Source organism: Polistes canadensis, unplaced genomic scaffold (genome assembly GCF_001313835.1).
Source record: "Polistes canadensis isolate GaletaPanama2010 unplaced genomic scaffold, ASM131383v1 scaffold_233, whole genome shotgun sequence".
Lineage (NCBI taxonomy): Eukaryota > Metazoa > Arthropoda > Insecta > Hymenoptera > Vespidae > Polistes > Polistes canadensis.
This window is the reverse complement of record NW_014569780.1, coordinates 206,817-220,055: the sequence shown is the minus strand read 5'-3', so window position 1 is coordinate 220,055 and position 13,239 is coordinate 206,817. Positions and strand designations below refer to the sequence as shown.

General features: G+C 30.3%; 1 protein-coding gene across 2 annotated transcripts in view; it reads left to right on the top strand.

The window, feature by feature from the left end:
• The window catches only part of LOC106790364 (otoferlin-like), a 28,425-nt gene that overhangs the window by 9,844 nt on the left and 5,342 nt on the right, over positions 1-13,239 (top strand). The window contains exons 5-17 of one of the 2 annotated variants that reach the window (XM_014755188.1): positions 3,124-3,388; positions 4,031-4,210; positions 4,634-4,696; positions 5,685-5,769; positions 8,654-8,997; positions 9,111-9,421; positions 9,680-9,923; positions 10,097-10,327; positions 10,429-10,737; positions 10,916-11,068; positions 11,330-11,530; positions 11,852-12,100; positions 12,781-13,082. In XM_014755188.1, coding sequence (XP_014610674.1) covers positions 3,124-3,388; positions 4,031-4,210; positions 4,634-4,696; positions 5,685-5,769; positions 8,654-8,997; positions 9,111-9,421; positions 9,680-9,923; positions 10,097-10,327; positions 10,429-10,737; positions 10,916-11,068; positions 11,330-11,530; positions 11,852-12,100; positions 12,781-13,082 — 2,937 coding nt within the window. Of the gene's footprint in view, positions 1-3,123; positions 3,389-4,030; positions 4,211-4,633; positions 4,697-5,684; positions 5,770-8,653; positions 8,998-9,110; positions 9,422-9,679; positions 9,924-10,096; positions 10,328-10,428; positions 10,738-10,915; positions 11,069-11,329; positions 11,531-11,851; positions 12,104-12,780; positions 13,083-13,239 lie in introns of both variants that reach the window. The other variant, XM_014755187.1, reaches the window with a different exon arrangement.

The following is a 13,239-nucleotide window of genomic DNA, read 5'->3' as shown; positions in this document are numbered from 1 at the left end:
TAGATTAATACAATTGTAAAATAAACGATGGCCTAATTATCAACAATTCGACAAATCTTTTCTTATAAATTTGATTTATTCTTTGTTATATTTAATTAATTAACTTTGTTACAACGTGTTGATTTAAGTAAAAGGGAAAGAAAAAGGAAAAAAAAAGAAATGATAGTGAAATAGGAGTTTCCTAGAAAGCGTTAAAGCGCGAATGAAAATCCTGTTGTAAAATGTAGTGCGACAGGATGATAAATGACTATAGGAAAAGACATCGACATGTTCTACGTAAAAGGATAGATGTAAGGTCTCTTATCGTTAACACCGAACAACCAAAGTTACAATTTGTGTGCATTGATACGAAACGTTCATTGTATTCACGTTCGATCGTTGAAATTTTTAATCATACGTATATACATATACGTATACAATGTAGCAAGTATATATGCGTGTTGAAATTCGATTATTTCCATTTAAATGAAACCTTTCACGTCAGTCTCACACAATTCGAAGATAGAATTATTTATTATATATAAGAATAATATTTTATTCATTATTTAAATTAATTACTTATTAAAATTCACACATGTGTTTTTTTTTATTATTTATTTAATTAATATTTTAATTAATTTAATCGTCAACAGTCTCGCACGATTTAAAATTTACATACAGATTTTTACATTTCATTTTCTATTTATAATTAATTTCATTTTTATCCTATAAGTCGTATACGCGAGACGTTTATTTTGAAAGCGACCTAAATCCAGTCTTATTTATCCCGCAAAATGTTTTTTCTACGACAGATAACTCCAGATGTTACATGTTACTATTGTTAATGACAAATAACTGACAAATGGACTTAGGTCATTTTCGATATAAACGGTTCACATATTTTTTTTTATAAGATTTTTTTTTTAATAGCGATTATTAAGCTTGCAAATATCGGAATAAATGTAACAATACCATTGAAAAACAAAATGTGTGTTCGTTCGTTGTTAATTTGTCAATTAATGATTCGTTTATTCGAAATGATATAAATTTATTTACACATACACACAATCACAGAAAATAATAATCAAATTACAGAATGATAATTAATTGCGATACATAATTTCATTGTTTATTCTTCATTTACTATTCTACGAATTGGTACAAAATATATTCAGATGTATACGTGAAAGTGATAAATATATAAAACAAAATTCAAAATTATTCCTTTTGTACGTTAACGACAGGTAAGAGTATATATTTTCATTGTCACGTTTTCTTAATTAAGACAGTTGCCATTTAAGAGAAGAATAAATGGCTCGTAAAAACGAATAACGTGTACTACCATCTTTCCCGTTATCTAAACTGATAAAATTAGTTAACGTAATTGTGGGAGAAATCTCAGAACATTAAACTCTTTTTCCTGTTAATTTATTCCCCTTCTTTTTTCTTTTTATTTATTTTCCATTTGTTTTTTATTTCGTTAAATGTAATCCGAGACATGAAATTCTTTCTCCTTTAACTTATTCTCCCCTTTTTTTGATTTATTTTTTATTTGTTTATTATGTTAGTTAAATGTAATTCGATTAGTTTAGATAACGCGAAAAGTTTTTTTTTTTTTTTAATAGGATTTGTAATGATTGGCACCACCATTGGCAAAGTAGTTCGATAAATTTAACGATGCTCGTCACGATTTTTTCCCGTAACAATCCATTAGTAATTTAACGGAGAAGTTACGATCTAAAAAAAAGGGTCAATAAATTGATCTTAATTAATTAATAATTAATAATACCCCGAGCCCCCAATTTAATTATATTTTTTTTATTTTCATTCAGTTATTTATACTGACGTAACGTATTAATCCTTCGAGTACTGAGTACCTTTAGCTGAAATATTTTCTATTATTAGTTAGTTTATTATTTACCAAATCAAATGATAAATTATATTTAATAATTACAGTCATTATTTCTTATAAAATATAATTTTCATATGACATGATTCATAACAACAAACGATAAATAAATCAGCATTACATTATTTTTCATGAATATTAGCAAACACATATATGCGTCGATAGTCCACGCTTGCAACTTTTACCAAACGTATATATGCGTTCATAGAACTTAAAAGGGCTAAATATTTTTACTTTTATTTTTTTTTTTTTTTTATTCATTAACGAGAGTAGTCGGTTTAATTGAAATTCATTAATGATTTCGTTCGCGATCATAAAATATCATAATTTTTTATACCATTCGTCAATTTAGTGAAGCTTTACGACGGAAAACTTTATTTTGAGCTTCGACGAAAAAAACTTGTATTTATTTTGTTAATAAAAGTGAGCGAGTGTTCGATCGGGAAAAAAAAATATTTTTATTTTATATGCGTTAGGTTAAAAAACTTATCAAACCCATTTACATGTATATGATGCACGTTTAAATGATTATTTTACGAACGAAATAGGAAACAGTATAAATGTTTACGAAGGAAAGACGAATCCAATTGCATTTCGATGAAATTTACGAGCAAGAGAAATGTCAAATTGATTAGATAGATGAAACGTGTAATAAATTTCTCCTAGGATTTTAATCAGATATTGATTAATGAGGATAATTTTACTTTTTTCCAAGGGATGGATCGATTTATATCGAATTAAAATGACAGAAATTGGAATAAAAGTTTTCCTTCCCGTTCGATGATATAATATTTGAATTAAAAATTGCAATCCGTTGCATTTTATTTGTAATTCGTTTCAATTTGTCCTTCGTTTTAATTAACATTTAAACTTTTAACATCGTTTTTTTGTTTTATTTTTATTTTTATTTTTATTATTTCTTTGATGAAACAAATTATCGAAATTTATTAATATACACGAAATGTTCACGAATATACATTAATTGTTGTACGCGAAATAAAATACCGTTATGGTAAATGAGATTTTCCATCTTTTGACGAGAACAAAAAGCATTTTCTTATTTTTTTTCTTTTTTTAAAACGGTGGAAATTCAATTTGGTTTGTCAGGATTATACGGACGTAGTTATTGCAAGGTTTTTTAACGAGCAAAAGCTCCTTTAAGCAATAGCTTTTAAACAGTATACCTAAAATAACTTAGGAGAACCTTGGTACACGACAAAGACTCTTGTTTGCAGAAGCTCAACGTTGAAAAGCATGAAATCTTTCATGAAGTTAGGAAAACAGAGACCACCAAGAGCTAGATCTTGCGACAGCAATTCTGAAACAAAGGAACTTCTTGATGGAAGAGATTCGAGTTGTCCGACTTCAAACGAACCCTCGAGAACAAATTCTTTGACCTCACTTGAAACCAATCCGTCCGACAACGAGAGCCAACCGAGTATTAATAACGAGCAAGAAGAACCAATTGTTACAAAATCAGTAAAAAAACCGAAACCGAAGGTATCGTTTGTTATTTTATTAAAATTTCACTACAGATAGCTCTCCTATAACACGGTTTCGTTCTAATACTATAAGAAAATTGGAAAAAACTTTTGTACAACACACACTGTGCTTTTACAGCAGTGGGATAATATCATTTTTGCTTAATATATTTACAAAATTAAATTACCTTAAAATAATGACGCGAAGGAATAATGAACTCTGGGTTTTACGCAAGAGGGCATTTTTTAGGAACTAAATTACCGTGTTATAGAAGGATTACCTATACTTCCATTGGTGCACGAATAATTGCTATTTTATTTTTAATTTTAAATTTGACGTTGATTTTCTAATTACTTTGTTATTTTGTTTTATTCCTACAATTAAAAATTATACTCGTTTAATAATGCACAGTAGTATTAGCACAAGAGAATAAAATTAACCTCACAACGAGATATTAGAAATTTATTATTCGTTTCTCGATTACACTCACTTGTTGTTAACATTTCTCAAGTGTATTATAATAGTATTTCCCCAAGGATTAGATGGGAAAATAATGATATAGGTATTATTTGAAATGTCAAGAAAATTTCAAATAAAACCCTACGTACTATTTCATTTGTAATTTTTAATTTTAATATTTGTAAATTTAATATTTTACAGACAAATGATACAGCAGCTCAAGGAGCATTGAAAGCTCAAGATTATCAAGTATGCGTGACTATCATAGAAGCGAGACAATTAGCAGGGCTTAATATGGATCCAGTTGTTTGCGTTCAAGTTGGGGATCAGAGAAAATACACCAGCGTCAAAGAATCTACTAATTGTCCTTATTACAATGAGGTTCGTATACTAATATTTTTCTTTTTTTTTTTAAATAACATTTTGTCAAGGAGTGAACGTAAATCCGTACTGGACTTAAATTTGAAAGGGGAGCATCGAATCCGTTTGAAATTTTTTATCGTTAAATTTCTTCTCGTCTCAACTTTTCGGTATTATTTTATTTAACACTTGATTTGTGGACTGAACCAATTTGAGTCATTCAAAATTTGATTACTATATATATGCAAAACTTAAATATTATTTTTTAGTTACGTAATGAAATATACGTAAATATTAATTCCTCTACTCAACCCTTTATTCACACAATGTTTATAAGTCCTTCAAAAATAATGAACAAAACATCTGTAAATCTAGTGTGTGTGTTAATATTTATCTATATGTTATCTCGTAAAAATAATATAATACAATTGTTTTCTTTTACAGTACTTCGTTTTCGATTTTCACATGCCACCAGTAATGCTTTTCGACAAGATCATCACGTTATCTGTAAGTATGTTTAAAAAAAGATCATGATTGTTTCTTTAAAAAGATGTTAGAACAATTTTCTTCTACTTTTCTTATTTTTTCATTTATTTTGTCGCTAGCTATAATTTCTTACCAATCAACGAGTTAAAATTTTATGCAACTTCAATACTGCATTTTCTCGAGGACGAATACGATATTATTTTCTTCAAAACGATTTCTCTTGACCCCATTTTCTTGTTTTTTATTGTATTGTAATTTTCTTTTGGTTTAAGATGTTCCCATTGTACAAGTAATTTACCGAGAGACTATTGTGCACGTCGTAAGGAACGATAAATTAATATCAAAGAAATAATAAATAATAAATAAATCTAAATTATTTATAAAATATATATATATTTTTTTGATTATTGTGCGAATACTTTTTACATTCGTTATATTCCGAGAATATGTAAGAGACAAACGACACTCATTATTGGAAAGTCAAAGGTGTTTCCTTCGATCGGAAAAGAATCTACTCACGTGGTCAAGAAAAACGAGCTTAACTCGTCGGAGGAAAATAAATGGAACTCGTTTATCGTTGAAAGAAATTACGTGGGTGTTACACGTGAAGCGTGTACAGCTAATACAGTTCTTCCTTTAATCTCTATTAATGGTTGAAAAAGAAACGGAAAAATATACCATGACGTTCTTTCTTTCATACTTTTTTTTTTTTTTTTCTATTTTTTATTTCCCCTTTCGTAAAAGGATAGACTATTAAAAAACTAAATGACTAAATGGATTCGTAATATGGATAATAATATAAATAAATAATTTTATCTCAAATTGGATATATAGACAAATTTCGCGTGAGTTAGATCGAATGAGTGGGACGAGGGATAGGGTAGGGGAGTTGGGGGGGGGGGTAATTGGAACGAAATAAAAAAAAAAAGAAAAACAATGACCAATTATCGGAGATATTGTACATTTTGTTTTTTTTTAATTGATCATAACTTTTGACGATATATCGCAGGTGCAGCAATCGCGGAATCTCTTGCGTGCTAACTTAACACTGGGCAGCTTTAAGTTAGACATCGCGACCGTTTGGGCACAGCCAGGTATAAATTGTTCAGAAACAAAAAAAAAAAAAAATAAAAAAGGAAAAAAAAAATAAGAACAATTGCAACAACAAATCTACAAAAATTTTATTACTATTTTTTGGACTATTCCTACGTTATTGATTGTATCATCTTTTCTCTCTCTCTCTCTCTCTGTTTCATCTTCATCTATTCAAATAAAAAAAAAAATTAATTCGTCACGCGTACACGCAATACTTGAAAAAAATGGATCTATCTCATTGTCATCGCTTGCAATCCTGTTCTTTCTTCTTTTCTTGTTTTTCTAGTTTTAATCTGAAAGCACTTTTGTCTTCTCGATTTTATAAATAAAAAATACAATGAAACAAGTATCTCTCGAGATCGTCAGATCGTTTTACGATATTGATATAATACTTTTTCTTTCTATCTCTCTATCCTCTACTAAGTTGTTTAATTAAATGTATGTTGTATGTTTTTTTTTTTTCTTCTTTTTTATCGATAACGCATGGTGGTGTTTAATAAAAAAAAAAAAAAAAAGAAAAGAAAGGAAGGACTTTTAGAAATTAATTACATACGTATATAAGAATAATTAAATATATTTTTATCAGTTTAAATAATTAATCAGAAGGAAAATAAAATACAAAAGTATTGCCTATTTTTAGAAATGCTTTTTTTACATATGTATTTGAGTTGTAAGACCTTTATCTAATAATCCAAATTTTGTTTTTTGTTTTTTTTTAAATGTACGTGTGTATATATTTTGTATCAATGGTGCATGATGGTGCTTTATAAAAGTATTATCGCTTATTATTTATATTCTATAAGAAGAAAAAGAAGTTAATATACTTATCGGTTTATTTAAACCGTTTAAAAAAAAAAATAGTGTGCGTACTTTTAAAAATTGTTCGTATTTTATTTGCGAGGACAAAAGTTAGTTTACGTTTATGAGAATTTAGAAAAAAGTTTCTCGTAGTATTGTTTCGATTTTAAAAGTTCCGGAAGTTTACGTAGTATAGTGTTAAATCATTCGCTTGCTCGTTTTCCGAAGGCAAGGTAATAACGATTGAGGAAAAACCTTTCCTTTTTTCTTTCTTTTTCTTTTTTTGTTATAAAACTTTAAATTTTGTATTTTTATTTTTTCCCTTTACCGGCGAGTAACTTTTTTAATAAGCGTTACATGCAACTTTCAAAATGAAATTACTTCAAGAATTTATCTGGGTTTATGAATTAGTTGAAAGATATCGATCGAAATACGAATTGTTTCCACCTATCTTTCGTTATTGTGTTTGTTTGTGTGTGTGTATGTTCATTTTCTCTTTTTCTTTTCTCCTTTTTCTTCTTCTAGTTCGTTCGTTCGTTCGTTCGTTAATTTAATTAATTAAAAAAGTAAAGAAAATAATTAATTGAATATGAATATCGTTTAATTTTCTCGCCAAAATGTCGTTCATACGTGATTAAATGTGTTACAATGTTACGTACGAATTTATTTACAATGAAATTTGTTATAGTTAATTGTTACGTATTTCTAATATTACACGCTACGCGATAACAGCTTGTGAAAACAACGCGAAACGATTGAAAATAATTCAATGAGAATTCAACCGAATAAAATATAACGATGATAATAATTAACGATGATAAATATTATATTTCATTTTTGTCATGGTGAGATTATCGTTAAAATCATTTGATTCAACGATTTCAATTGAAACTAATGATATATACGTTTAAATTAAAATGCGAGATATTAGATACATATGTTAGCAGATTTTACAATAAATCTGTCGTAGGAATTTAAAATGAATTATTTTGATTTATAAACGAGATAATAAATTATTGGATTACTGCGATTTGATTTCGGAAAACTCATAAACTTAATACTTAGAGCATAAATAAGAAAGAGCACGTGTATAGCTCGATATAAATTGTATTAAATTTATTATTATGGGTGATGCATGTATAATTCTATAAAGGTAAAGGTAAGAATTCGATTTAATCATCATCGCTTTCCAAAGTTATCAAGAAAAAAATAAAAATACCAGATAAACGCAACACTTTCTTTCTATCGCTATCCTGAGTGCTTGCATGCAATTGAAACATTTTTTTTTTACATTCGCGAGCCACGACATCCGTTAAAAACGAAAAAATATACGAAGAAAATAAATCCAATTAATTTCTTTTGATATAAATTATCTAATTCAAATTTAGATACAATTAGTGTCGGGCTTGTAATCAACGAGTTTGCCTCACGGATCAATCAGTTAACTATTCGATTATTCTATTACCTATGTCACATTCTAAAGTCCATGCGAATAATTAACCAACTGACTAATCTAATATTTAACGGGTTAGTGAGAGGCGGAACTAAATGAAATAGGAAATTATATCGATCCAGGTAACAATTATGCAATAATACCAATAATTAATTAACTACATTGATCCAAAATTTATCGGAATCGATTAGTGTTTATTTTACAGTTAATATTAAAGATCTATGTTTCAAATTAGATTTATAATTTGTGATAAATGTTTGAATAATTTATTCTCTTGGTCGTGAGTCTAAAAATGATTTATTATTATTATTATTATTATTATTATTATTATTATTATTATTAGTTTTACATTACATACACTTAATTCTTTTTTTTAGACGAACTGTCGCGATAAACAAAAAAAAAAAAGAACGTGCCGAAAAAGATATCCGTTTGATTTTTCGGAATCTAAAAAACGTGTAAAAAAAAAATGAATTTGATTTAATTCTTTTTTACATGTGAAAAAAAAGATGATTTAGTATACTGAAAGGAAATCGTGGCTCTAGAATGTTATCTTTCGAATTACATGTCTAACGAAATATCTTTCTTATTAATCGAAATTGATAACAAACCATATCGAATAACATTCGCAGATCATCAATTTTATCACAAATGGGCTCTTCTGACCGATCCAGACGACGTAGCTGGAGGTCCCAAGGGATATTTAAAATGTGACATAAGCGTTATTGGAAAGGGTGATACCATTAAAATTCCACCGAAAAGTGAGAAAGACGAGGACGACATCGAGGGAAATCTTTTGCTTCCTGATGGTGTACCGATTGAAAGGCAAAGGGCAAAATTTATTGTAAAGATCTATAGAGCCGATGGTTTGCCAAAAATGAACAGCAGTATTATGGCTAATGTGAAAAAAGCATTCACCGGTGAAGTCAAAGATCTCGTTGATCCTTACGTACAAGTTTCGTTTGCTGGTTTGAGCGTAAGTTGGACAATAATTAATAATAATTAAATCATTGGTTAATTTAGCCTTGGAAGGGGCTCTAAATTCTCTTCTCGTTATACAATATTTGATAAAGGATATACTCGTTACAGGGAAAAACAAGCGTAAAAAGACACAGTTACGCTCCGATCTGGAACGAACAGATCGTCTTCACAGAAATGTTTCCACCACTTTGTCAAAGAATAAAAATCCAACTCTGCGATAACGACCCAGTGCATGCTACAGTTATAGGTACTCACTTTGTCGATCTGAAACAGATCAGTAACGACGGTGAAAAGGGTTTCCTACCTACCTTTGGTCCAGCTTTTATTCACCTTTATGGTAGCATTAGAGATTATAGTTTGATAGATGAACACTCAACCTTGAATACTGGACTAGGTGAAGGGATATCTTATAGAGCAAGGTTATTTACTTTTTATTAAATATATTAGTATATTAGGGTGTAAAGTTCGTGCACTTTTTAATATTAATATTTTCAAAGTAAATTTTATAAAAGAAGATAAAACAATCCATTATGCAGTTTATAACACAATAAACGTATGAATTTTTGGCTCACCTTAATATTCGTCTAATATATTATTATTAGGAATAAAAAGAAAAAAGAAAAAAAGAATAATTCACAAGTTAGCGTAATTAATTGATTAATTCTTTGTAAATCCAGGTTACTGGTAGCGATTAGAACGGAGATAAGTGATAACGTTGAAATGACACCTTGCGAGGTCGAGGTTGAACCAACCGTGCCAATCAACGAAGCAGCTTATGCGAGGAACGAGGAATTCTTTTTATTTGCAACCATAATGGATGCTACTATGATAGACAAGAAGCTTTGCGATAAGCCAATGTATTTCGAGATATCTATTGGTAATGCTGGTAACGCTTTGGACGGACACAATGAAAGTTCCAAGGTAAAGGATTTAACTTTATACATTGTTTATTTCTATGTAATATATAATATAATATACAATTTTTTTTGTTCTTTTAAATTGATCTTAAAAAGTGTAGGATTTTCTTGTTTCTCGTATATCCCCATCGAATTCGTATATATCCAACAAATAGTTAATAATGAATAATAATTTAGATATGCGAAATGAGAAGCGGATCCAACGGGGAGGAAGAAGAATTGCAAGAAGTTGTTAGCGGATCTTGGCAAAGTACAACACCGACCACGAAACCAATGACTCATGATAAAATTTATTACTTTTTACCATACTGGGATGATAAACCGTGTCTTCACGTACGAAGTATTTGGCCAGATTATAGACGTAGGATGTATAATAGTAATATCATTGGCAAGATTGTGGACAAATTGGTGAGCTTATTATATTTTGTTTGTTCTTATATAGAATATCTCTCTTTCTCTCTCTTACTTTAAACAATTTTTTTTAACGAGTATCATTTAACATCGATCAGGAAGAAGGACTAACTGAGGTGCAACAACGAATCGAGGATCCGGCTAGCGAGAAATTATTGAAGACCGTTCTCGAGGAATTGTCTAGTAGTTGCAATCGTTACGTTGGCATCAGCAAATCTAGTGCAACCGGACCAGGCGTTGGTAAGACTAAATTGGACAAGGAAAGGATGAAACTTTGTCAAAGAGAAATGGAAAGCATCGGGACGATGGCGAGGAACTTGAAGGCCATAATTACGAAGAACAGTTTCAAGGAACGCTTGAAAACGGCACAGAACTATCTACAGAAATTGAAGTTCTTAGTGGAGGATGTCAGTACCATGAAACAAAAAAACCGAAAAAAAAAAAAAAAAGCAAAACCTCCCCCATCTACTCTTCGCGTGGTGGATCATCGCGAAGAGTAGATCATATTTTAAAGTAGTAGAAAAAAAAAAGAAAGCTTAGAAATTAAGCTAGATATCCTAGGGAGACCTCTCTGTGTTTTTGCAGCCGCAAGATTCATTACCCGATGTCTTCATTTGGGTCATCAGTTCCGGAAGACGGGTTGCTTATCAAAGGATTTCCTGCAGGGAATTGATCTATTCTATCGTTGACGAAGAATGCGGTAGAAATTGTGGAAAGATACAAACGATGTTTTTAAAGGTTGGTAACTACGTATAAAAATAGATCTTTAGGAGTTACTGATGTTTTTTTCATTATTTTTTCATGATTTACAAACATTGCGTGAATGAATATATTCGTATATTCATATTTCGTAAGATTTATTTTGAGCACCTCCCGATCATGATGAGTATTTGTGCCTTGGTCTCGTTGCTTCATCCATGTTTCTTTTTATAAAAATACGCCATTTATATAAACATCCGGAATCAAATGATAATATTAATGTAATTTGTTACTATATAGCTTCCAGGAAAGAAGAGATTCGGACCATCCGGTTGGGCTATACAAACGAAATTACAAATTTATATGTGGTTGGGTATACTCAAGCACAAAAAATACTTCATTGAGGGTTTACCTAAGGGTTATGAGATGAGTCACGAACTTAGGAACCTCGATAGGTTGCGTGCTTTACCACCGACGATCATTCATTACATTGATAAGCACGTAAGTAAATGCATTTGAGAGTTTATCATTAACACGTTCCCTACCATGCTGTTTATGAGGAGATGTCATTTCTAAACCAAGTGTACTTCTTGTGGTATTTCTCGCGGTTTCTATTATTATAATTTACATATAATTAATTACTAGCATAAGACATACACCATAAAACAGTGTTACCAGCAATTACTTTTAAATGAAAACATCTCAAATGAAAAAATTCAGCTTATCGTACAAATGCATTTTTGCATATACCGGAAATTGTACACACGTTAGAGGGGGAACGTGTGTTAATCAATAATAATTCAAATCATTGTCTGTTGATAGAAATTTCAACTGAGAGCACACATGTATCAAGCACGATCGTTGATCGGCAGCGATGCGTCCGGTTTATCGGATCCGTTCGCACGCGTTATTTGCGGTGAGTTTTGTAAATCGACTCAAGTAATAGACGAAACATTGAGCCCAACGTGGGACGAGTTGCTTCTATTCGACGACATTTTAATTTATGGTACCGCTGAAGAAATTAAAAAGGATCCACCATCGATAGTCATCGAGATATTCGACCAGGACAAAGTGGTAAGTTGTTGTTGTTTTGTTGTTTCTTTTTGTTCTTGTTTCGTTAGATCATTCCAATCATTACATACGTTTCGCATTATGATATAAAATCGTTATCGAGCGAATCGAAGACCGCCTATCGTGTTCATAATTTGATTCATTCTTACGATTCTTTCTTTTACAGAGTCATATTGTGTAAACCGTGGACATAAAACACACTGCATGAAAAGGATTATCTCTCTGCTTTAACAGTTTGTATACGACCTGTAACATCTCTCATAAATTCACATTCTACAAAGCACACTCGATGATTTACGAGAGTATTTTTCTCGTCGCATGGAAAATGGAACGAACATACACAAGCACACAACTTGTTTTTTTTTAATCCTCGCTATCATTCGACGATACGAACAAATTTCGAATAAATTTTGTCGAGATCTTCTAATCGAATATCTTCTAGGATTATATTATCACGAATGTATACATGCGTTCAAGCACATTCTTCTTCTTATTCTTCTTCTTCTTCTTCCTCTTCTTATTCTTCTTACCAAAATCTTACATATCGTTCTTTGAACTTCGCATTGATAATCACTCCTATATATAATTATTTGTATACGCACCGATTTATATTTATGATTGTTTATTACATATTTAGATAGAAGTCTTATTAAAAAAATGATTTCAATCGATCGTTCCAGGGAAAATCCGAGTACATTGGTCGTGCTATCGCAAAACCGCACGTTAAACTTACGTCAGAAAATTATGTTCCGCCTAATTATCCACCCTCCTTGGAATGGTACGACATTACAAGAGGAGCTGGCAGAGCTGGAGAACTTTTAGCTGTATTCGAATTACTCGAACATCCAACGACAAAAGATCTTGGCTTTCCCACATTGCCAGACCCAAAGGACAAATTCCAACAAATACTTACTTCCGGTCCTGATCAAGGTCCCATTCTTCCAGTACCTATTGGAATACGACCTACTTTAGCAAAATATAGGTAATAAGTAATTGTTTAAAACGTTCCCTGCTGTGCTGTTTATAAGGAGATGTCATTTCTAAGCTACACACGTGTGCCTTTTATTAAATTAAATTTTATTCATTAAATTTATTTCATTTCGAATAATTGAAATAAGATTTATGTACAAAAGTGAATA